The sequence below is a fragment of the Hydra viridissima genome, unplaced genomic scaffold (genome assembly GCF_058129835.1).
Source record: "Hydra viridissima isolate aposymbiotic clone 2 unplaced genomic scaffold, HvirCarnegie_v1 scaffold_13, whole genome shotgun sequence".
Taxonomy (NCBI): Eukaryota; Metazoa; Cnidaria; class Hydrozoa; order Anthoathecata; family Hydridae; genus Hydra; species Hydra viridissima.
The window spans coordinates 1,369,621-1,396,375 of record NW_028324312.1 but is presented as its reverse complement, the minus strand read 5'-3'; the positions used below and the strand labels follow the sequence as shown (position 1 = coordinate 1,396,375).

Genomic DNA, 26,755 nt, shown 5'->3' with positions numbered 1-26,755 from the left:
TAGGGGTTTAAATCATATATTTCTAATTGTCAGCAGTCTTGAATGGCACCTACTAAGATATTAAAAGCGTTTGCATTGAAATACCTAAGGGATCCATATTAGCTTCACCTCTCTTTACTATCTATGTAAATGATCCTAACCTTTCTATCAAACATTCAGATACGTATCATTTTACTGATGATACTCATCTTCAATTAATACCAAGATCTCTCAATCTAAATAAATATACTACTTAGGCCAACTCTTGTTCAATGGTTTCGAGCAAATAAAATTTTATTGAATACTGAAAAAAACAGAAAAAGTAATTTTTTCCCGAGAAAACTAACACGAATCTTCAAAAATACTTGAACTTTAAAATAAGTGGTCTGTCTTTATTTAGTAATATAACTTATCTTGTTAATAGAAGAGAAATTTTCATTCAAAACATACGAAGATGACGTAACTCTCAAATTGAGCCGTTCAAAACATACGTCAATGACGTAACTCTTAAATTGAGCCGTTCAAACGGGATGTTTTACAAAAGTTCCACATTGCATTAACTTCGAAACGTTACTTTCCATATATCACTTCATTTTCAGGTGACAACCACAATATGCATGTCAAGTTTGGAGACAATCTAAAGTAATTTTTGAAAAAAACTTTGTCTTTCTAAAATCGCTTCACTTCAAAATAGAGCAATAGGAATTTGTTTCTGTTCAAAAAATTTCCCTTGTGATGTCTTGTACCTTAGATCCAAAATTCTTTGTTTCTATAAACTAATCTAGCTTTTAAACTATTTGTCTGGGAGTAACAAGAAGCTCTCTTTCCAACCGTATTCCATATTTACTTTAACGATTAGACAACTAAACATGGGATTTTTCCATCACATATTAGTGAATCTTTTTTTACAACACCCTACTAAAACACGTTAAAAGTAAATCCATAGGTATAAGCATCTGTTCTTAAAGTCACTCCATCATTTTTTCCTAAAAAGGACGTCCCGCAGTGACCCAGATTAAGCTAAAAATGGCAAAAATCCATACAAAAAAGGAAAGTTTTTTTGTTTTTAGGCATAAAAGTCTCAAAGTAACTTTTTAGTCTAAAATCACCTTAAAAATTTTTAAGGAAATTTTTCAACTTGATATTCTTAAGATACTATTAAGTGAAGCGATTTTAGAAAGTTGCGCTTAACTTCATTCTTAACTCCTCTAACTTTTTTCTCTATGTATATATACGTCTTAGAGTTTTTTTATTTGTGTACATGTATATTTGTATATGCATAAAGGTGAATACATTATATTATTTAATTAAATTATTACTTATCTTTTTTAAACTTGTTCAATGGGTGCGATTATATAAATGTTGTGAAAATAATCAGAACATTTATTTTTAATCGCATCATAAGACATTGATCGCTTTTATTACGATTAATTTATTTCTAATAATATTTTTATCTTCATTTTATTTAGGTCCTTGCATTTTTTTAGCGAAACACTATTTTCAATGACCTGTGTTTTTGTAACACTTTTGTTAACATGAAATATATAAATTTTGGTACTGATATTAACTTTGTGTCAGTAAATTAATTTATGCTTTCCCATTAAACATGGTCACGTCAATTTTAAAGGTAGCCTTATAAAAGTTACCAGCAATATTCAAATCTTCTTAGAAAGGTTTAAACTGAACAATTTGTGTTTGAAAGTTTGTTTCTTTCTCTCAACACAACTCTCATCCCACTCTTTTATGCTTCAGGTGAACAGGTCTGCAAAAATGGCAACTAGAACATTTAAGCTTTATTCAAAAGTCAATGTTTTCAACTCTCAAAAAGAAGAGGTGCTGTGCTAAAGAGGCTTCTTGCTTTGTCTTTCGGTAAGCTTATGGCAACCAAATTTTTGCTTGTAAATACTTTTACTGAAGCTTCATAAAAACCAATTTTGACGTATAAAGTTCCGTTTATCTTTATAGTTTTCACTTAAGTCAATCATATTTATAATCCTGTCAACTGTTTGATTTCATCGGACTTTGTAATGTACACTTTTCTTAGATTTCATTAAACTGACGTCCATCGGGGTAACCTTTCAGCTTTTCTTTTGAAATCATATAATAGTAGTATCTTAAGAATATCAAGTTAAAAAGTTTCCCTAAAAATTTTTAAGTTGATTTTTGACTATAAAGTTACTTTAAGACTTACGCCTAAAAACAAAAAAATTTGAAATAAAAAATTTCACTACGCACTGATATAAATGTTAGAAGCAAAATCTATTTACAATTTACCACCATTCTCTGTTACAATCTAAGTTCGTGATCTCAGTCATTAAATTGTTTGCGATTGAGATAATTAAAAAATTTTATGATTACTTGGCTTTAAAATTACTTAAAAAATTTTATTACATGGTCCTTTTTTCTAAAGGGAATATTTTTTTCCACCAAATTGTCTTAGCTGAGTAGAGAAAGAAAATTACGTTTCAAAATATTGTCTTGGTAAAGTAGTGGAAAGCATACAGATTGAAATGCTAAAAAGTCTGTCTAATATTAATTAGTATTTACAATATTTGGTAGGCTTAGATCAGCTAACTCTATTTTTCAAAATGCTAATCAACTCTCGGCAATATTCGTATTTATCATATTTATTCGCAATTGAGTTTTTTTAATGAAACTGAATTTTTTGCATATTTAATGGGACAGAATCTCAGGGAAAAATTGCAGATTCCCTCAACCAATAGATTACTTGAATTGCATCAAGTTTTGGTAAGAAATATTCATTTGGAAACATTTTTTTATACTTAAAATTACACGTAAGTTAGACCTGTCGAAAAATGTGACTTTATTTCAATGTTTGTTAGGTGCTAACAACTTGTTTCGATTGAAGTTAGTTGTAAATCACTGTACTTGAGATTTCCAAATATTTATTAAAAAAGGTAAGAACAAATTATTTCTTAATTGATATACAAACAAACTTAGAGTTAACAATAAAACGCCATTCATTATTGAACGAATTCGAGTATTTACAGGTATAAAGTATTTATCTATACAGGTATAAAGTATTTAAAAGATTTTAGACCATTTCATCTTGAATGAACGCATTTTGGTGTCATTTAAGAGGTACATTCGGTAAAAATAGTTTTTACCAGGTTTTTTTATTTTTGTATAAAAAAAGACCTTATTAAGTTCGAAATATTCTCTTTAAAATACATCTGACAAATTAAATACATCTGACAGCAAATACATCTGACAGCAAATACATCTGACAGCAAATACATCTGACAGCAAATACATCTTAGCAAATACATCTGACAGCAAATACATCTGACAGCAAATACATCTGACAGCAAATACATCTTAGCAAATACATCTGACAGCAAATACATCTGACAGCAAATACATCTTAGCAAATTGCTGTTTTAGCTACTGCGCTAATTTAGTCACAATTGGGGTGACTTTATGAGCATTTTGTGTTTAGCTGACTATTAAAAAATCAAAAATGCAGAAACAATATTAAATATTTTATCGGATTTCCTTTGTTTCTTAAACTGCAGACGTTTTTATTTTGTTAACTTCATTCGGGATATCAGCTCCAGACCCCTTTCTTTTTTCCATTTTTTTGATTTAAATGATGTCACAGGTGTTGAATCGGATTAAGATTTGGAGATCTTAGCCAATTTAAGAACATCTTTGATGTTTTCTGACAGAATTGTTATGTTGGATTACAAAATTGTACTCAATCTTTAATATTTCAATCTTTAATATTGAGCATCCAAGAGTAAATTTTGTTCAAGGATGCCTTTGTTGACATTGTTCAATTTCTACCGATTAAAACTAGCTTTTCTGCACCAGAAAGCAGCCATACAGCCTCAAACCATCACGGAACCACTACTATGCTTAATCGTTACCGTTAAGTTTTTTGACTTTAACGCTGTACTCAACGTTTCAAAGAAAATATTTTGGTCTTACAGGCCAGACGTTTTTTCGCACTGTTCAGTCATAATAACCACTTGTTTACAAATCGTTTTTTGAATTTTGTTTACAATTGAACGTCAAGATATCCTTCGCTGCTTGCTAAACATTTCGTTGGTGAAATCATTCTGATTTTCTTGGCTTCTCAACTCATGGCCTTTTTTTGATCAATCGTTTTCCTTTGATGGCCGCCACATCTTGATTTGCTGAGTACTGAGCCAGTTCTACTAAAGCATTTGGTTGTAAGAATTAAATGCTGAACGCAGTTTGGGAACAACAAAAATAATTAAAGCTGAATACACTACTTTTGTAAATAATTTACCAGGTTTTAGTTAGCATGACCACTTAGGATTTAGAAATTGACCAAATGAACTACAATTTATAAGAATCAAAGTTTTATTATTTTCAAAAAACGGATTGCTTAACAAATGTGCGTAAATTTGAAACTGAGCAACCACTAATGCATGGCCAATAACTAATGGATTCACCCAACTTAAACTGAATGATTTTATTTATATTAAGTAAATTTTAAGCTAATATGGCTAAAAACGATTTTAAATTAATATTCTTTTTTTAAAATTAAAGTTTTTAAAAAAGAGATTGTTAATAGAGCAACAAAAGGAAGGATTTGCGTATTCCTAAAAACCCTAAATTGATGTTTCAAAAAACATCTTGTGTCCAACAACAATCAAAAAGCATGAAACACATTTAGAAAAAAAAAAAAAAAAAAAGCACAAACATTAATGAATACCTAAAAAAGCACAAACACTAATGAATACCTAAAAAAGCAAACACTAATGAATACCTAAAAAATCACAAACACTAATGAATACCTAAGATTTGATCGTTGTTCAAACTTCAGAAATGATTGAAGTGTCGATATTGGATGTTTATTTTAACAGAAACTATTATAACTTATTATATACCTAATATAATGACTTATTATATACCTAATATAATAACTTATTGTATACCTAACAGCATCAATACCTAACAAATTATATACCTTATATGTATTATAGGTAATAAGTTATATACCTAATAAAAGCTAACAAATGTTGAACCTTTGCTTTTGATTCATTAGAATCACTTAAAAAGCAAAAATAAAATCATTACATAAAACTTTTGATCTAAATAAAAAGGAGATTTAGAAGTCTGAAAGCGAATTCATAAAAGTCGATTTCTGAAAATGTGCGCAACCTGCAAATTAAATGGAGCAAAATTAAAAAAAAAAAAAAAAAAATCTTAATGTTAATGCAATTAATATCAGAGGAAAGATCCTCCGTTCTAAGCATTAATATCAAAGGAAAGATTCTCCGTTATAAGCATTAATATCAAAGGAAAGATTCTCCGTTATAAGCATTCGACGAAATGTTTTTAAAATTTCGTTCAAGAGTTGTTCTCGTTGACGCAACAAAAGTACGAGAGAAAAAAAAAAAATCATTTCAGCTTTGCGAATTGGAAAAAGGTCAGGATCGACTCAAGATATGTTCGGCTTTAAAGATCTTCATGAACTTGTCATTGGTATAGATTTTCAGGCACAAAAATTAATAAAAAAAAAATTCTATGAACTCTTCTGGGAAAAAAAAAGGCTTCCTGCACTTATAAAAACCCTGAAGTGCTCTAAGAATAATGGTAAAAGTTAAAAATTAAAAAAAAAAAAGTCACATGCTTTATGCAACTATTTAAGATGCTTTCCACGATTACTTTTATCACGCCTCGTATTGGAACTTGATGAAGTAAATCCTGACAGAACCTGATCACTATTAGAACCAAGTGCTTCTTTAGCACCGCTAGTGTCATGTCTACCGTCATGCACATGTAGATTGCTGGATGATTTCTTATTTTTGTCATTATCACTTTGTTGACCTTTTTTAACATAATAATAAGGCTTCTTCGAGTTCGCAGTTTCACGGTGAGATTCCTCCAAGGACAACCCAGAGACCTATAACAACAACGGAAATAAACCAAATACAAACAAAAATAAATATTGCAAGGACACAGAGCTAAAACACACACACACACACACAAATTTACCAAGTTCTGTAAAAAAATATTATCGAGTATTGTAAAACTCAAACGATTGAAAATCCGTAAGCCCGTCGGATACGAGAAAAGATAATTATTTCAGACTGTTTATATACGAGGCTTATTATTAGTTTAGGATTTTACAAATAATAAATCTTCACCGACGTTGAACATGTGATGAATTTATATAAACTGATATTTTCTTATATTTTTCTCTTTCGAGAAATAATTTCTTGATATTTTCTTTCGAGAAATACTTGAATAAAAGCCTCACTGTTTATGGTTAAGTTTTTAAAGAGGATTTACAATTCAATTTAAAAAAAGAATTTTATATCTATGCTTTCTCTTTCGGAAACTTTATGCTCAGGACTTACTGTCAGAGTTTACAATATGCCAACATTCTATATACTTACGCCTGCCCTCATTGAATTTGGATTTTCAGTCAATTTTGAAGATCGTTTAGGAATTAAAATATTTCGTTCTTTTTTGTCGAGAGTCTGGCCATTCTTAATTGTGTTAGGGCTTAAATTATTAGTTTGTGACTTTGGAAACTGATGTAATTGATAATTCAGGAGCACTTGAGGTATTACTTTGTTTGGTAAGTTCGAAGCAGAATCAGTTACTAAAGTGGTTTTTGGGAGTACAAGATCTGATACGCCGACAGCATGTAATTGGTTAGGAAATGGGACTTGGTTGTTAATTGCAATATTAAGGTCGTTAAATGAAATGTCAAAATCTGATGGTAAAACATGATGTTTGCCGAATTGAAATTTCTCATTTGCTTGGTGACCATTGAAATTGAAGTTATAAGGAGGTTGAGGTGTTGTTAAATAAAAACCCGGGTTTAGATTACTAGTAGGTTGAGAAAGGTTCGCCATCTGTTGAAGAAAACCGTGAGAAAACCCAAGAGAAGAGACCTGTTGAGGAAAAGGCGGTCGTGCAGGAGACTGATTTTCAGAGTAATTAGTTTTTGCTTGTTTTTGATGATTATTTGTAATGGTTACTGGTAAAGTTGCATGTAAATCTTTAGCATAGTTATTATTTTTTGCATGACCCTTCGTAGCACGAGCATTTTCATAAATGCTATTTTCATCACTCTTTTTAACTGTTGGGCTTAGCGCCATATTTGTTGTTGGTGCTATGGTTGTTGTTGGCGCTATACTTGTTGTTAGCGTCATACTTGTTGCCTTTTCATCTGTATTCTGCTTTCTTGAGATACCTTCATGGGAGCGAGATTCAATTTTTTTTTGGTTTTTTGAATTGCTATTGAATCTCTCTCGTCGATTTTGAGAAACAACACAATCTTGTTTACGATGCCCTCTTTGATTACATAAATAGCATCTTAAATTTCCCTCTTTGCTTGGTGATCGCGCAACATGATCGTCATGTTCCTTACAAAAAAAAACAAAAAACATAAAAAAACTAAGAATTAAAATATTCAAGCTATTCTAAACAACAAACAAATTAATTATCTACTTCCTGTTCTTCATCGTCATCACTCATTTCCCTGCAACTTGATGCCACATGTCCAATTTTACCGCATCGACGACAACATCTAAAAAATAAAACGTTTCATAGTTCATAAATGTGCATGTTGTCATGGCAGTTAAGTGACAATATTTTGGGTGTAAGAATATATGATAACCAAACCTATCAGTTGGAACACTCTTCTCATTTTTAAGATAATTAGGATCAAAGTAATATTCCTTCATAGACCGCTTCTGAACTTTTGTTAAAGACGAGCCAAAGTGAAGACGCGCCTGACTGAAGCATGATATAATATATTTAAACATATTATCATTAATTCCAGCGCCCAAATTATGGTCTACGTCAAATGGATCTAAGACGCAACGATGCATAAAATTATAAAGAGTATCTTATTTATAAATTACTCCAACATACAAAAATAATGATAACAGGGTTATCAATGTAAAAATACTAGGAATAGTATGAAGAGATTCCCATTTACAAGTTACACAACCATACAGTAGAATTGATAAAAAGGTTATCAATTTAAAAATACTAAGGAATGGAAGTTAATACCTTCAATAGCAATGACGTAACGCATCCATGACTTCTTAAACTTTAAAAGTGGATTTGTTTGTTTAACGGATACAACGTTGCGATTGAAAGAAAATTTCTCTAAGTAAAAGTTGAAAAATCCAATCCAAAGTTCTCCAATGGATTGTTTGTTTTTTCCGTAGTCTTTCCAAATAGTTGGCTGCAATAAAAAAAGTTGATTTAAAAATAAAATTAAAAAAAAAAAAAGTGGTTTTTTTTTTTTGCCAATAAAAATTAAAAAGTATTTTTAACAAATATAAAGATTTCTTACAAGACTTTTAATATCGGAATAAAACCAGGTGTCTCTCCCCTCAACTAACAACGGTTCATGTTTATCACCTCCTAGTTCTTGTAAAACAGGAACAACAGGAGGTTCACAGTGTTGTAGATAATACAGCATAAGCAGAATGTATGCATAGGACGATAGGCTGCCACGAGATGCATCGCCTATTTCGCACAGCTAAAAAAAAAGAGTTTAAAAAGTGCATACAGAAACTTATCCTAACACAGTATAATTAATTATGCAAGCACAGTAAAACGTCATTTATTTAAAAAATTACTTCATTTTATTACGCAGACATTAATGATGCAAACACAGTAAAAATTTCATTTAAAGTACAAAGAATATAAACGAAATTAAACTGATTTATTGCTAACATTAACAACTACATTAATAATTAAAGGAACAATCATTTTATAAGATTACTAACTTTCGCAAAATATTTGATGCAGTATCCCATAATGCGCACTCTTTTATCCACGATTGCATAAGTCTTTAACATTTCTGAATTAGCAAGCGCTAAGCAATTATATAAACTGATATCTCCTTCAATATCACTGCGACGTACACGAAACTTAACAATAGGCACTTTAGCAGACTTTATGCATACTATATTATGAAAATCAGGATTTTTCTTTAAAACATTTGCAATGAAACCAACCGTACGTTGATAGTTCAGATCTTTCGGTGGTGTATCAGATTGAAATCGAAGACATATGTCTAAATCAGAGTTTCGGAAACCAAAACCATTTACAGAAGAACCAAATAATGTAAGACGGCACGTATCTAAACGAAAAAAAATTTTAACATAAAGATGAATAAAACAGTTTCTAAGTAAAAAAAAATTATAAAAAAAAAATATTTACCATCAAAATTTTCCTTAAAGTGAGATTCTGTTTTCTTCAAGATTTTCATGCGAGAATCAAACTCTTCACCAGTCATCTCACAGTCAGCCATCACTTGTGCACACACTTGATCAAGAATATTCATAGCGGCTTTGTTAACAGGAGGCAACGGTTTAATTATGAAATTCTCAACAACACAATTGGAGGCGCTATGACCATCTGATTTACATGAAGAGCAAAATTTTGGAAATGGATTTTTGGGTGTGAATTTCGCTGCATGAAATTGAAAACAATCCAGAAGAGAAAACTCATTTACAACTGTGTCCAGCAACGTCGTCAAAACTTCGTTTACAACCTTTTGAATTGTATTTTCTTCTAACACACTTTGGCAGTGATCAATATAGAGGTGATCATCTTTTGTTGCATTTTTTGGCTTGGTTTCCAGCTCTGAATTTAACTTCTGAGCTTCCAGTTTTTTTGCACCTGATTCATCAAAGTGAAATTAAATTGGTAAGAGGATGCAAACAAAATTTAAAAATTCATGACAAATTGTAAAAAAATACAACTAAATATTTATAAATATAATAATACAACTAAATATATTTCATCATTTTGTGACATTTTGGGATTTATTTTAGGTGGGCTCTAAATTTTCAAGGTAAACGATTTTTTTTTTTAAAAATTAGAGATTTTCAAAAGAACTTATATTTTAAAATTTCAAACGAATCTTGATTTGTCAACAGCAACAAGTTTTTATAAATCGTTTTTTTAAGGCAGACATACTATTAAAGGAGGTGCAGTACTTGTAAGTTATCTCTATACAATCCATGAGGAAGTTCATCACTGAAAAAAAAAAAATGTTTTTTAGGATAAAAATTTTTTTTCCAACAATACAATACAATGTAACTATTACAATAGTTATTATTACAAAAAACGATACCAGATTGTGATCCTAAAGATTTGGCAACATTTTGGTTGGAGATGAATGGATCTAAAAAGAAAAGGTTAGCTTACCTAACAAAATCAAAAAAAGTTAGCTTACACACTATAAAAAAAAAAAAAAGGACTATTAAAACAAAAGATGGTAGCAGGGTATAAAATATATTGAAAACATTTAATTTTTGAAGAAGTAAAGGTCAAAACTAAGATAACTTGAGGAAGATTAGCAAGTACTTGTACCTTGCACAGAATGCTTTATATGAAAAAGAATTCTACCTTTTTATCTGACTCTTTTTCATGTAAAACATAGGTAGACAAAAATGGGTATCACAAAAGTTTGCAGTTTTACTGCTCACTATTGCTCGGTTTTTACTGCTCAGTTTTTACTGCTGAACATAATTTTTGCTTCACCAAAATGTTGGTGAAGCAAATTCAGAAAAAAATAATTTTACTGGTAAATGCAAGAAAAAACAAACATTTTTTAAAAAGAAATACTTTTACATTTTGATAGTTTTTTTACATTTTGATAGACAACTTTTTGGTCAGTATTTGTGATAAATTTCCCTAGGAGAAGAAATAGTTAACAAAAGCTTTTTTTATAAAAGTACATTTGGATATATGTTACATCACAGTGATCTCATAATGTTAAGTATGCTAAACTTCTACAACTGATCTTATATCAATTACAGAAAATACTGTAATCATATGATAACTGATCTTATATCAATTACAGAAAATACTGTTATTAAATGATAACTGATTTTATATCAATTACAAAAACTATTGTGATCATATGATAACTGATCTTATATCAATTACAGAAAATACTGTTATCAAATGATAACTGATCTTATATCAATTACAGAAAATACTATGATCATATGATAACTGATCTTATATCAATTACAGAAAATACTGTGATCATATGACAGCTGATCTTATATCAATTACAAAAAATACTGTGATCAAATGATACTATTTAGCATTTTATAACTGTAAATTCTACACAACTCACCAAAAATGGAATTTTAAAAATATAACATAAACATCAAAACATAACATATGATAATATAGCATATGATAACATAGCAACAAAAGTACGTAGCAACAAAAAGTACATAGCTACAAATTTCAGGATTTTTTTTAGTGCAGTAAAACTTAATTCTAATTGAAAACTGTTTATAAACAAAATTATTTATATTTTATAAATTATGCTTTGCTGCTAAGGGTAACAACTTGCAGCTCTTTTGCATATTCTAGTTGACACATGATGTAGGACATCAAATTATCACCAATATATGTGCAGGGTTACAAAGAATTTTTTAAAAATTCCAGTTAAGTTCTTGCCCAAATAAGCCTTTATTACATTATTACATTACACTAGACAGTGTAATGTAACACTAGACATACACTAGACAGTGTATTTGTATACAGGTATGGTTTTGCATACTTATTATTTCAGAAATGGTTCTCATCATCTCACTTTTATATCATTTCTTAGTTTGGAAAAAAAAAAAAAATTTAATTCAAAAATAATTAAAAAGTATTTTCATTTTTTATCATAACAAATTATAAAATCTTTATTTTTACAATAAAAACAAAAAATGTTTTACAGAGCTTTGATTACCTTCAATAATCAGTCGACGATTTCCAAATTTTCTGACATCACGTAGCACAGGTGCATATTGTCTGATATTTATAACCATTGCTTTGTGGTGAAATGATAATAAAAAATAGCTAAATAGGTTTTGTTAGAAAATCATCGAAAATTGAAATTTAACTTTTATCATAATTACAAAAAACCTTTTATTACTATAGAGGCAAATGCCCTATGTGTATTATAGGTGAAATAAATACAATGCACTATAATAAAAGTATATCAAAATATAATATATAAAAAAATATAACATAAATGTAACAAACTATAATATAAATATAATAAACCATAATTTAATGAAATAAAATTTAAATATACTGAACTGTATTACAAAACGACAAAATATGTTATGAATTATAAATATAAATATAATTTAAATGTAAGGAAATGTAATAAAAGTATAATGAACTATAAATATAATGAACTATAAAATAAATGTAATGAAATGTAAATATAGTGAAATAGTATTAATGTTTAGCACATCAAAAGTATAATTAGAAAATTTCAATAGAATTAAATTATAATGAAATGCATATTTGCTTTGAAGAACAACTCACCGCAAAAAGCCAATAAACAAAACAGTGATGGTTGATGTGTTCTTGCTTCTCCAGTGCTGACTCTGTTTGAAAAATAGTAATAATGTAAAAATTAAAGTCAAAACTACCTTAACAGAAACAAATCTCTATTAATCTACCTAAAAAATCATGATGAACGGTTCATTTTCACTTTTTAAATTGCAAACCCTTGAGTGAAGTTTTTGCCTACTCCAAAGCAATACTCTTCATTAAATTTATTATATACTGAAAAATCTTTAGTTTTTTTTTTCTTATTGTACTCTTCAACTGACATTTCTTCTTCTATGAAACATTATCGCAAGTACCTTCTTTTTGCTAAATCTTTTTAAGTAATCTTTGAGACTCTTTTCCTATGCCTAAAAGCAGAACATGCGCCTTCCAGTCGTTGAAACTCCAATAAAACACCTTAGTTGACATACAAAAATTGAAATTTCAACTTTACTTTGAACTAAATTTTTAGTAGCATTTAGATATTCAGAAGATTTCCTATAAAATTAAAAAATTTAAAAGAAAAACTAAACTTGGTTTTCTAACTTTTAAAAGGATATGATGATATTACATTTCTACCTTATTAAAACTTATTAAATGACTTTTTTCTTCCTCCAAATCAATTAAAACCTGATTTTCAAATTCCAGATCAGGTATCTAAAGCAAATAAGATGCAATTCATACAAAAATGAAACAGGATTTATAAAGACCTAATGTTTGGGAGATTAACACTAAACTAATTGCTACTTACCTTTATTATAGGAAGAACAGGTGGTACGGTATGCTGGAGATAATTAATGACCATAATTACAAAACAGTATGGTGACAAACCTCCACTATCAGCATTGTCCAAACCACACATCTTTTAAAAAGGCAATTTCTTTATATAAAAGGTTAACACAATAAAATAATGATATTAACTAAAAAAAAAACAACTGATAAATTGGCTTTTTTCTTTTTATGAGTAAAAATATTTTTCAGTATAAAATAAAAGTTTTTTTGACAACACATTTCTTACCTTACCCCAAACTCTAATCAGCAGCGCAAGTTTAGCACATCTCACCTCTGCATCCATGTACTTTTTGATTAAATCAGATGTATGAAAACACTAAAGTCAGAAAAGAAAACTTTTTCAGCCATAAATTTAAAGGTTTCTTGTTAAATCTTTAAACTAGTATAGAAGGTTGGTAAACTGAGGTTACTGATAGCACTATAGTCTTGAGGGCCAAAATAGCACCCCATACAGAGAATCTTACTGCAACCTTTTCTTTTCTAAATATGTTAATTAAAAGTAAGGCAGAGCTCAACACCATAGTCATCTAGTTATGATTACCAAGAGAACTTAATAAAACCTAAATCCTTTAAAAAACATTTAAAATTTATCAAAAATTATAAATTAAGTGTATATAAAAAATACATGTACATACTAGATGCATAGTACACATGAAAAAAAAATCATTTCATAAAACTATTTTATTAAACAACTTACTTTATACAACTGTTATTAACTCATTGTCAATTCATAAAATCAAATTAATTTAGATAGCACAGAAAGTTTTTCAGCCTAAGTCTATTATAAGAAAGGTCCAACTACATTAAATAGATTTTAATTTATGATCTACCATTATGAATTGCCATTTTAGTCCTCAAGAGAATTATATAAATCTTATACAAATTGCATAACCATAGCAAAAAGATCAACTTTTTAAAAAAGAAGGGTTTTTCTATTATTATTCAAAAAACAACAAAATAACATACCTTATTGTAAAGAGGCAATATGCAGCATGAAAGACCACTAAACAGAGATGAACTTAAACTCCAAAATGAGAACAAACACAAAAACTTTTATAACAGTTCATAACTTATAAAGGGTGTTTTTTTTTTTTTTTATGGCAACAAACTAAAGTTCAACCTCTTTTTATGTTTGAACTTGATTATTGGATTTTTCATGCAAAGATTGTCTTCAACATCTGAATACAAACCTGAAAAAAAGAATTCATTTACTTACACTGGTCAAGACTAAGCAGTGTATGTAAAAAATGAAGTTTGGAAATTCTGTTCTCCACAAGGCTTATCATGTTCATATAATATTAGAGAATTTCTGTAAAAATTTGAAGCAAATCAGACAATATTTAGGGGTCAATAAAAATTTTGACTTTTCATGTATACGGATATATAAAGTCAAAATAGTAAAAATTTCATTAGATATTTTCATATTTAAATATTTAAAATTTAAAATAAAAAATTGTTATAATACTGATTTCAAAAGTATGACATATAAGTATTGCCCCATCAAATGTCATCTACCGCAATCATGGCTGCCTTAGAGGAGGATGGGTAAATCTAGTGATGTTGCTGGACAAAACGAAGCAGAAACTGTTTTTGGTCCTCGCCTTTGATGAGGGTTTCATTATATTTCTGGATAAGAGCAATGCCACGCTCTGCGTTATCATTGACAACCTACATCTTGTCGACTTGATCCTTCAAATTTTGGTAGCAAGCATCTGATTCCCATGCTTCTGGATCTTTCAACATAAAACTCTTGGCCTCCTCCTTTCCAGTGATACTAAGTACTTTGAAGAGACGAAATGTTCTTTGAGTCACAAACTTTTCAAGATTATTGAAGTCTGTGCCACACGTGCTTAATCTCTTCAAAGCTGACTGAGCCTTTGGAAGCTGGAGGTTGGCTATCATGGCTCTTTTAACATCTAGAGGTACTCAGTTGTCAAAAAAAGCTAGACCCAAGAGGTGTTCTGAGAAGAACCAGAGATGTTGAGCAAATGCAGTTCAAGCTGCATCAGCAATTATACAGTTTGGATATTTCTTGAGAAGCCTGATCATCATTGCATCATTCAGGGGAGCGCATGAAGCCAGTGGAGCCTTGTGCCAGAAACGCCAATAAATGAGAGAAACGAAGAGTGCCAGCTCCTTTAGACCTTGCTTTTCTTTAGCAGTCAATTCCAACTGGCCTTCAAATAGCACCATTTTTAGAGAATAGATGGCCTTCGACATCCATCGAGCATGATGCATTACTCCTGGAGCTCGGAACTGGAACTCCATTTTAAAACTGCTTCCACCGAGGAAGACAAGACATAGACGAAGGAGCTCAAGGTAATCCTCCCAAGGCTGCTGATGTCTTATGGCTTTGGTGTAGTAGACAAACATCTCCATCCGAAGAGTTTTGGTATCCTCATTGAAGATTTTGTCTTCAATACTCTGTTTGCCTGATGTATGGTCATTTCTTCTGAAACCTCTTAAAAAGACCGATTTCTGGTCCACTTGTCCCACCAAAAACAGCTGTGAAGACACTGCTCAGAATGACTTCCAGGACATGATGACGGCATCCAATGTTTACAAGTTCATGGCCAATAGCTTCCTCTATAAGAATGCATGCCCCTTAATGGATGCCTGTGTTGGAGGAAGTTGTATCAAATATCAGACCTTGAACTTTTTCTTGTAGATTCCAGTCAACTAGTACTTTTAAGCATGCAGCAGCCTGTTCTTCCCCAGTTGCTCCTACAATTTTTGGGACTGCCAACAACTTCTCGATACCAATCCCAGTGACTATCACAGCAATTCGATCAACGGTTTCTTTTGCACCAGCTATGTCTGCAACCAGTTTCCCATCCCAATGGAGAAGAAGAGTAAATTCAGTTGAAAAAGAACTCTTCTCTGCTTCAGCTACTTTTGTTTGGGTAGCCATCTGTGACCTTCTGATGGTGCTCCTAGACAGTGTCAGGTCATCAAGAGGATGGCCTAAAGCCTTTGCTACTGATACAACAACATACATAGCTCCACGATCAGGAAGATTTTCTCTATTTAAAACCACTGCAACTTCTGGAATTGCTATCACTCTTTTCAGTTGTTTAGGCTTTGAGGAAGTTTGAGCAGATGATGATGGAACTCTAAAGTCTTCATCTTCAGACTTAGAAGAAGAACTGATATCCAAAACAGGATCAGAAGTTTCTATTTGATGCAACTTTTCTGTCTCTTTCAGTCTTCAATTTTCATTAGCTTCTACACAAGCTCTCTTCTTCATCTCTTTCTCTGCAAGATTACCATCCACTCCAGCAATGCTTGAACTGGTGACATCTTCTCTCTGCATCATTAGGAATTGTCTATCTTTATTGTTCGTGATGATGTCCAAAGCATTCTTTGTGGCCAAGTCAAAAAATCCCATCAGGTTGTATTTGAACATTTGCTCTTTAAATCTGCAGCTTTCATATGCTTTCATCCTATTCACCTTCAACAGTTGATATTCACCATACAACTTCTTTAGTTTTCTTTCACCAGAATCAATCCTCTGAGTCGGAATTCTTGTATTGCTCCAAATCATATTGATATCTTTGTGCAATTATTACTGTCCTTCACAGTGAGGTGTTCTTTGAGGTGGTAAAGGAGGAGGCAGCGGATGGCATCACCATTCGTAGCCAATCTTGCTGAAGAGAATTGGTTGGTGGCCTTGCCAATAAGCCAAACTTCAGAAGAACTTCTTGTTGCAGCTGCCATTAGGTAATTAGGTACCTGCCTGTGGATATAAAAAAAATACTAAATAGTAAATATTGTCATACTGTTCATGAATGTTATGTTCAAATGTTCAATGTTCATTTCATTTTAAAAACAATTGTTTTAAGGCCTCAATATGTGACTGATAAATTGATATTACAAACCTTTTAAGCTTTTCTTCTGTAGTCAGAATAAAAATTCAAAAATACTATATATTTGAAAAAATTTCAATTTTTAAAAATTATTTGCTGATGGCAAGATGTCTGTTGTTTACATATTGCACAAAGAACTAGAACAATTACTTTGTATGGTGTCCCAGAAGGGCTGTTCAGAAAAACAAAACTAAAAATTATGTATAAACACTCAACAATTTGATTTCTGCTACGAGCATGCTGTAAAATTAGGTGCTTGCCCAAAATGTTGAAACCCTATTAACCCCTAAAATTGCTCAACTTGCTCCAACTTTTTGCAATTTTATTCCTTATATATAGTAGAACAAAGTTAGCCTTGTGGAGAGTGGTTAGAAACACTTTTAATTTTTACTATGCAATTCTGGACCATCCTAATGTCTAGACTAGATCATTATAAACCTTTTTGATGCTCACCGAAGATTGCTCAATACATCTAAACTTATTTACCTATCAACATCAACACCTATAGAATGTTGAGGTGCATAGTTTAAAGAACTAAATCTAAAAATGCACTTAAAAAAAATCTGAACTTAAAAAAATTTTAATGTTTTATCTTTTTATACAAAAATCTTTAACAATCAAAACCCAAAAACTTATGTTCACTTTAAAGTGATTATCAATTCAAAATGAAACAATTACTCACTCTGCTATATTTCCAATCAAATCAATCACAAGTTTTTTTTCTTTTTCTATTAATTCACGTTTATAATTTTAGCCACAAATTTGCAGTTATTTGCTTACGTAGTTGTTTTATATTCATTTATGGGAGTTTTTATTTATTTATAGAACCGATGGTACCTAATAGTGGGTTTTCTTAAATCAAGTACTGTTTAGCTTTTGTAGATTTTTCTGCATATTTTAAGATAATAGGACCAGAGAAATTTATATGTGCATTTGAGTGTGTAAGTGCACATGTGTGTATGTACACTACTATCCATAATTATATTTGCATTGCAGCAAGAAAAATACTAAATGGGATAAATTGCAACAAAAATTTAAAATTTTTATTTCAATAGTATGGAATATTACAAAAAAGGAAGAAACTGGAAGTGTGATCAATCAGAAATGATCAGGATGTCAGCAAGTTACCTCTGCTAATGAAGACAGAAGAATTGCTACCACTAGTAAAAGAAATTGACTATTAACTGTCCCAAAAGTAAAAATAGTATGAATAGCTCCTGAGAAGCTCCAATAACTGTGACAACAACGAAGAAGAGATTAATGGAAGCAATACTTGGTGGTAGAATAGCCACAAGGAAGCCAGTTCTTTGGCCCCGAAATAAGAAAGAAAAACTACAGTGGGTAAAAATTGATTGTTGATGACTGGAAATATGTTCTTTGGACCAACAACTCAAAGTTCCAAATTTGTTTTAAAAGAAGAGTATTTGTGGAGCAGAAAAATTGGTAGACAGATGAAGAAACAGTGTGTGGTGCCAAATGTAAAACATGGCAGAAGTAGTGTCATGGTGTGGGAATGCTTTGTTGGTAATAATACTGGTGATATTCATAAAATAGACGGAATAATAACAAAAGAAGTGTATTGGTGCATTTTCAGAAAGTGTAATAATTGGAGAACCATTCCTTTTTCAAGAAGATAATGACCCAATTCTCAAAATTTTGTAGAAATTATTATGTATTTATGTATTTATGTAATGTATATAATGTATGTAATATATGTAATATATGTAATGTATGTAATGTATGTAATGTGTGTAATGTATGTAATGTAGGTAATGTATGTAATGTATGTAACGTATGTAATGTATGTAATGTATGTAATGTGTTTAATGTATGTAATGTGTTTAATGTATGTAATGTATGTAATGTGTGTATGTGTATGTGCATAAATATTGCACAAGACAATAATACATAATTTTTTTTTTTTAATGTTTTAGATGATGAATTTATATAAAAAAATGGAGCTTTAAGATGTTTAAGATGTAAAGGTACCTGAAGTGCAAACAAGTTATGGATTTCAGTCAGGTAATTTTGTTATCAAAATGTGAGAAACTATGCTAGCAGTTTAAAACTGGTTCAAATGGTATTTTAATAACTTTTTCACTTTTCATCTATTTCTGATAAGTCAGGGTAATCTTTAACTGGATTTATTTGATCAAATGAGTCAGGCAGAAACATACTTAATCAGCAAAAGCATATACCCTCTTTTAAATCACAATTGAAATAAATTAGCTATTGATCAAAGAATGCAAGATACCACAGATCATGAATCATCTCACATGGCACATAGATCAGTTTAAGCTTGAAGTTCTTACCTCTAGGTGACAATATAAATAACACTAAATATGGTGCCCTTTTTAAAATTTTTTTGTAGGAATCATTGTTTTGATTTATGGTTTTGGAATCTTTTATATGTACAAATGTAAACAATTTTAAAAAAATTAAAATTTTGATTTTTTAATGAAGAATGCCTAAAAAAAGATTGTGATTGACCTTCATCTCTAGGTTTTCATGCCCAAGACTTGGAAAGGCTAAACAACCTGTGTATGATATTTTAAGTTGATTTTAAAAATTTGGTCGCATAGAGAGGAAACCAGGAAGTGGAAAACAAAGACTGTGAGGACTTCAAGATTTATTAAAGCAGTCAAAGGCCATATTCAGCAAAATCCTGTCTGATCCATGAGGAAGGTAGACAAGGAACTTTTGGTGAGTGAGCACACAATCAGAAATGGTTTTTAATATGAGCTGAAAGCAAAGTCTAGAGCTAGATCCAAAAGGCACCTCATTACTGGAGAATTCAAGGCTAAATGAGTAAAGGGAAGCAAGACACTTATGCCCATCCTTAAGAAAGGTCAACCAATAATTCTGTTTTCAGATGAAAAACTTTTTACGATGGATTTTGTAACAAATAGCAGGACTGATTGCTATATTAACACTTTATAGCTAGAAGATGTTTCAGAACCCATTAGGTTTAAATTCAGGACAAACATCTTGCTACTGTGATGATGTTTGGAGTTGTGGTCTCTAATAGCCTGAAGATGCCTCCCATTTTTATTGATTCAGGGGTCAAAATCAATACGGGTGTGTATGTTAAATTCTTGGAAGACCAAGACCGGCCATAGATCAACTTCAACCCTCATGCCAAAATTGTGTACCAGCAGGATGGGGTTCCACTTCATACAGCCAAAAAACCTAGGAGTGACTCCGACGAGAAAAAACATGCTGGATTTTTGAGAGAAAGTTTTGTGGCCAACAGATTTAAACCCTCTGAATTAAAGTATATGGGCATATATGTTGAGTCAAAGGCCTGTGCATTTCCACACAACAGAATTGCAGCTCTAAAGGCCTCTATCATCAAGCAGTGGAATCCCATGCCCAAGGGGTATGTCCTGAAGACATGTAAAAGGTTCAGACCTAGAATTGATAAAGGCTAATTGTTCATACATTGAGTAACTTATTTGAAATTCTTGAAAAAATGACAAAAATTATTTTGCTAAAAGTATTTCTTTTTTTTACTTGCTTTTATGACCTACCATTTTCAAAAATTAGTGCCAATTTTAAGGGCACATACTGTAAGAATTAACAGCAATTTACATTTTCTAACACCATTACCAAGTTATTATTTTAACGCTTTCTGATACATTACGTTATTTTCTTTATCTCTTATTTTAAATTCATAAAAATGATTTTTTAATTTTTCCCCAAGTACTTTTCTCAAGTACATTAAAGTTGCTTTAATTAAAACAGATGATATATACAGATATTTTTGCCAATTATTTTGGCAGCAAATAAATTAAAATCATGCAAGTTTTAATTTATCATCTTACATTCAAAAAATAAAACAAACAAAAAAAAATTGTTAGGAGCAAACTTACTCGTCTGCTTATGAATGGCTTCCACCACAAAAAAAAAGAAAGTTGGAAGATCAGCTATTAATGGATTAAACTCTTTCACTTTCTGAAACAACCGAAACATAGCAGACTTAAAACAAGGAAACATAGTAGACAAAACAATCAAACATAATAAACAGCAAAATGAAAGAGTTTTTTTTACAGTGATTAAACATGTGTTAAGTAGCAATTTAACAAAAATATGAAACCATGGTTTAAATTTCATTAGCAAATCTAACATAAAAATTTTTTTTTTTGTTTGTCTTTTGCTTAAGATAAATTATCAAATAAAATATAAAATCCATTAAATAACCAAAATATAGCAGACTTAAAACAAGAATAGTAGATAAAACAATCAAGCATATTCAACAGAAAAATCAAAGATTTTTTGAAAACCATGGTTCAAACTTCATTAATAAACCTAACATAAAGATAAAGTTTGTCCTTCGTTTGAAATAATAAAAAAAAAATCATATCAAATACATTAAATACACTGAAGATCAAACTTGATATTGATACTAAATAACATACCTGTATATCAAATTTGATGTCGATATCAACATTTGAATCTTTAAATCCAACCAATGTCAATGAAGATCCATACAATCGACAATATAAATCTTTAAAAAAAAAAAATCAAAAACTTTCACTGAGAATCAAAGTATATGTTGTAATAAAAAATATAAAATTTTATCAAATCCTATTTACAATAGTTACTATAATACTTTTTGTTATAAATTGAATGGCCAATAAATTCTAAAAGAGATTTTAAAAATTTTTTATTTAACTATGAAAATTTTTTAGGCCTATAATTAACAATAAATGCTAATAATGATAATGAAAAATCGAAAACATTCCATATTTAAATATAATAAACCTGGAGCAATCATTTTTTTCAATACTTCTTCAAATTGATTACAAACTTGTTCCCTTAACAATAAGTCATCTTTTGTCAGAAACTGTGGTGTAAGGAGCTGTTGTTCTATTACCTTGCTGAGGTGTAATTCACAATCACTATTGAGGCCTTTAAAGTTGTAGAGATGCTTCTTTTTTTTACTGTAGCGATCCTGAATCAATACATATCTTGTTTTAAAATTAAAGTTTAATTTACCATGATTTCTTTATTCAAAATTGACAAATTTTGAATAAAGAAGTCATGGTAAATTAAAAATTTGTTTTTGATGCCAGATTCTTCAGAGAAACGAAATAAATTATATTGTTTAGCATTTACATACCAGGGAAGGAACATAAAAACTATTTGATAATCTTACAAAAGTTTCTTGTAGTAGAATTTAATAACAATTAAATTAAATCTATATTCAAAAGTAGTATTAGAAAAAGATTTTATGATGAAAACAAAAGAAAAACTTACTATTTCATCCTTATGCTTTCTTGTGTTACAATGTTTTGAACACTCATTAAGTCCAGTAATTAACTTTTGACAAGGAAAACAGAAAAATTCATAGCTTTTTTCATCTTTTGCCTGCAAAATAATTCAAAACTAAAAGTTATATATGGGTAAAAGTTAAACCCATTATATAAATTGAAATTTTTAACCAAAAATAGTGATATCTTTCTATCAATAGCATTTTTGATTTAATGCAAATTTAGTTTTTTTCTTATAAAAACTGAAATAAAAAAATGGTGACATTTTGTTAACTTCTTTGCGCATAATACTCATTGGTTTCTTATAACAAAAGAACTTTGAAAAACATTTTATCCTATCTTCATCATCTGAATTGCTAGAATAATAACTTGAATCTTATCACAGTGAGCACTATGGTCAGCTTCGGTTAAAAAACCATAGAACAAAAAACATATAACCTACCATAGTGGTAAGCCGCAGCTTGAAAAGCTGGTTGCAAACTTGGATTCAAATTTTACTTTATTATTAGACTGTAAACAAAATGCTTGAATGTTTGCAACTTGAAACTTGATTTCTAAATCATTGGTCATTACCTTCCTAGTTTTGTTAAACATGTTTTACAACTACATAAGGAGCTTGCATTTCTTTCTGGATTTAGTAAAGCATACAAACTATAAATTGAATTATCTATTGAAGGTAATTTGGGCTCAGTTGTTGATTGTTGATTTGAGTGTTTTCTAACATAAAATTCTTGGCCTTCAAAATGATTTCTTACTTTCAGTTTATAATAAAAAGAACCTTATACTGTTACTAAAATGCATTTAATAAAATTAAAAGCCATTAAATAAAACTATACAAGAAATAAATATTTAACAATAAATTCAGCATTCACTGTAACTAATGCTGCTAAAAATAATTCTTTGCTTTTATGGTTCAGCCCTTAGAAAATTCTTTTTTTTTTTTAACAAAATCAGATAAAAAGAACGTTTGCTGTGGCAAATAGAATGTGGCACAGAGAGGGGCAGGTTGGCCTATAGGGACACGGGAACTTGTCCCCATGGGCCAATAGTCCAAAATGTTTTTTGGGCTGATCTACACAAAAATATTGTAATTAATACATCAATTATATCAATTACAATTTACGTCCCCATTGGAGTGACACAGGTGCATAACTTTGGATGTTTTTCAAAAATTTGTTAACCATTAAATTTGTTAAATTCCTTAACTTTCCTCTTTCTCTTCAAGCTACTCAATACAAATATTTAAAAATTTTAACAAATCAATAGACAGTATATAAACATCATATAAATAAATAAAACTTGGATCATATGACTAATACTTTAAGCTGGATAGTTAAGTTTAAAATTTGGTCAGATATTTATGCATGGCTATTACCAATATTACAGCTTGGGTTTTTATCTGAATTATGAAACCTATAGTATTGGTAATCATTAATACCCAAAGTTATAGAGTTTACATTTTTTACCTTTTTATTAAAGCAAAATAGTAACTCCATTCCTTCACCATTTTGAAAACTTCTTTCATCCATCTCTAAAAGTACAGTGAAAATGAATATAAAAACTGTTTGACTTTATAGCTCTATTTCTACTTCTATTTTATATATCTTTTTAGTTCTATTTACACTTTATATCATGTTCTATTTTAACTATAAATTTCCTTTTTTTATTTAACAATTTCTTAAAAAAACTTTATTAAAAAAAATTTATTTTGAAAAGATACCTTCCATAGAAGAATAATCTTACCTTCCATAGAAGAAATCTTACCTTCCATAGAAGAAATCTTACCTTCCATAGAAGAAATCTTACCTTCCATAGAAGAAATCTTACCTTCCATAGAAGAAATCTTACCTTCCATAGAAGAAATCTTACCTTCCATAGAAGAAATCTTACCTTCCATAGAAGAAATCTTACCTTCCATAGAAGAAATCTTTGCAAGTTTCTATGAATAATCTTGACTAAGTTAAGTCTTGATTGAATGTTGTCATTTTTTGTTTATAATCTGTGCAATAAAAAACTATAAAGCAATAAATAACAAACTTATCATTTTATACTTTAAATTTTTATATTCATTAATAAGCATACTCTATAATATGAGATACACACATCGTAAACACATATTGTGTAAAAGCACATTGAAAGAATGCATATGTATAAGCTGGAATTTATTTTTTATCAAATTAATCAAGAGTCTAAAAACATGTCGAGAAAAAAACTTGTTATACATCATCTAACAATAAGTAAAAAAAGAAGATAAAGTAAAATTATTTTTGTAAAAAATAATTAAAGTAATTATAAACAAGTAAAATTTAGTGAAGATTAAAAATCAAAATAATTGTAAGGTTATAAAAATCAACAACAACATAAAACAAACTGCTGCTGCAATTGTATAAAAATAGATAAGGAAATAGATAAGAACTACAACTTTCTACAAACAATTACTGAATGGTCCCCGTACAAACTAAAATTTTCAAAAACTTTGGATCGAAAAGTATCAATGGTCCCTTCAAAAACATGCTTCTCAACTATATCAATCAGTGAACTTAACTCACCACTTTTTTCAATAAGCTTATACTGTGAAAAATAAGATCTCCATTTTTCATCTGATACATTTTCTATTTTATGGTACACTGAAGGATCTGCAAGACAGGCAGCTGGTCTCAAAATATGTGCAATATCTGAAAAACCACATTCTTTAAGAAGAGAGATGGTATTGCGCTTGTTCATTCTTAGCGCTTTCATCTCACTAAAAGCAACTGGACAAAAAGAGCCCCACCAAATACTGTCAAGATTTTCATCAAACATAGCATCAATTAATAGCAATCCCCCAGGTTTCAAAACACGATAGGCTTGACGTATAGCTTCTACACATTTAGGATAATCATAAAAACTAGGATTGCTTACAGATGGAGAATCCAAATGATGAAGTACTTGAGTGAAGGTGACAACATCAAAGTGGGCTGATGGAAAATCTAAAACTGGTAACATTGTTAATTTGAATTCAACTTTGCCTTCATAACTACTGCATTTTTTTTTTGCACACTCAAGCATTCCATTTGAAGCATCAACCATAGTCAAACGACCAATACCATTTCTTAAAAAAGCAGCACCATAATTACCAGTGCCACAGCCAGCATCTAAAAGACTGATCTAGAAATTAAAAATGTAATATTTAAATAATAGATAAATTTGCTAAGATACCTGGTTAACCAGCTTTTTGACTCGATGAAGTTTATGACCTTAAAATTTACAAATTAACAAATTAAATTAACAAATTAAAAATTAACAAATCAAAAATTAGCAAATTAAAAATTAACAAATTAAATTAACGAATTAAAAATTAACAAATCAAAAATTAGCAAACTAAAAATTAACAAATTAAAAATTAAACACAATAAAAAAAAAAATCCTAAATAAACACAAACAAAAAAACCAAGAGTGCAACTGCATTTTATAATAAAACAGCTGCATGCCATTGTGAGATTCAATGACTGAATCACTAAATATTCTTGGACAGGAAAAAAACCAACCAATTAAAACTTCACCTGCGATAAATCTTTTTTCAATAATCCAACAAATAGTGCACACATAAAATCAGCACCATCAGCAACACGAGCTTCATCATATATTATACTAGCTTTCTCATAGTTATAATAAAAACTCATTTTAAAGCTAAAAATGATAAAAAAAAAAAAAAAAAAAGAAAAAAAATGGTCACAGGAATCTTTAAAGCTGTATAAAAAAAGTGCAATTGGGGCCATAAATTGATTTTACCTAAGTTTTTTTACTTTTATGGTATATTTCATTGGTTTACAATTTGCACTTAGATTTTTAAAAATATAGCGTCATTATTTTAATATGCAATACTGGTGTTAAAATGACTTTAACATTAACTACTTTTATAACATACATATTAACACCATATACACAGTTGCACCATATACACAGTTGCACTGGGTAGAATATTATGTTGAAAAATTAAAATTCTTTTAAAAATAAGAACAGACGAAGGAAAACTAAATTTAAATAAGATCTTTAAAAACTTCCTTAATATAAACAAAAAAAGTTTGAGAACAACAAAAGCAACAGTTGCAAATATTTAATTATAAAAATAGAATATAAAATTTGATAGTTAGGGGAAGTATTGACTTCACTCCTCACATCACCATTCAGTCCAGACCCTACTTTAGGTCCTATAACCACTCTGCCCATTGGCAAAAAACATACTTTATGCAAGATAAATTGCATGTGCAATATACAAAAACTTATATATATTAAACATAATATACATACATACCTATATTAAAAATTTATAATATATGGAAATGTATGCTTTACATATACAAATATACATATTAAATACTATACTATATAATATGTTATCATAATATAATTGTATATATTACTGAAACCAAATTAATTTAAAATAATTATAAATATTTAAAATACCTAAAAAATTAAAGCATGGAAATTTTTTTATGCCAAAAACATAAAAAGTTTTAAACTTCTTATTTGTATAGT

The 26,755-nt window shown here is 29.7% G+C and overlaps 2 protein-coding genes across 4 annotated transcripts; both read right to left on the bottom strand.

Moving 5' to 3' along the window:
• Positions 1 to 4,989: 4,989 nt before the first annotated feature.
• Positions 4,990 to 25,459, bottom strand: LOC145195268 (terminal uridylyltransferase 4-like). Of its 3 annotated transcripts, XM_090070980.1 has the most exons (24): positions 25,436 to 25,459; positions 24,149 to 24,236; positions 23,704 to 23,768; positions 22,224 to 22,334; positions 21,729 to 21,918; positions 21,383 to 21,471; positions 20,837 to 20,918; positions 14,219 to 14,288; positions 14,065 to 14,101; positions 13,325 to 13,414; positions 13,058 to 13,168; positions 12,886 to 12,963; positions 12,301 to 12,362; positions 11,714 to 11,823; positions 10,088 to 10,138; positions 9,931 to 9,990; positions 9,169 to 9,630; positions 8,733 to 9,088; positions 8,294 to 8,482; positions 8,005 to 8,182; positions 7,612 to 7,801; positions 7,438 to 7,516; positions 6,375 to 7,352; positions 4,990 to 5,878 (listed from the first exon to the last, which is right to left on the bottom strand). In XM_090070980.1, the coding sequence occupies exons 2-24, from the start codon at positions 24,153 to 24,155 to the stop codon at positions 5,615 to 5,617; spliced, it is 3,909 nt and encodes a 1,302-aa protein (XP_089927106.1). In that variant the 5' UTR covers positions 24,156 to 24,236; positions 25,436 to 25,459; the 3' UTR covers positions 4,990 to 5,614. The 3 variants fall into 3 exon arrangements, with proteins under 3 accessions (XP_089927106.1, XP_089927107.1, XP_089927108.1); XM_090070981.1 differs by lacking the exons at positions 24,149 to 24,236; positions 25,436 to 25,459 and adding an exon at positions 23,958 to 23,965; XM_090070982.1 differs by lacking the exons at positions 12,886 to 12,963; positions 13,058 to 13,168; positions 13,325 to 13,414; ... (7 more) ...; positions 24,149 to 24,236; positions 25,436 to 25,459 and adding an exon at positions 12,624 to 12,752 and having other exon boundaries at positions 5,433 to 5,878.
• LOC145195394 (uncharacterized) lies at positions 24,606 to 25,947 on the bottom strand. Its single transcript, XM_080073227.2, has 2 exons — positions 25,780 to 25,947; positions 24,606 to 25,384 (listed from the first exon to the last, which is right to left on the bottom strand). Exons 1-2 carry the CDS (start codon positions 25,897 to 25,899, stop codon positions 24,653 to 24,655), a joined length of 852 nt encoding a protein of 283 aa, XP_079929353.2. The 5' UTR covers positions 25,900 to 25,947; the 3' UTR covers positions 24,606 to 24,652.
• Positions 25,948 to 26,755: the final 808 nt, after the last annotated feature.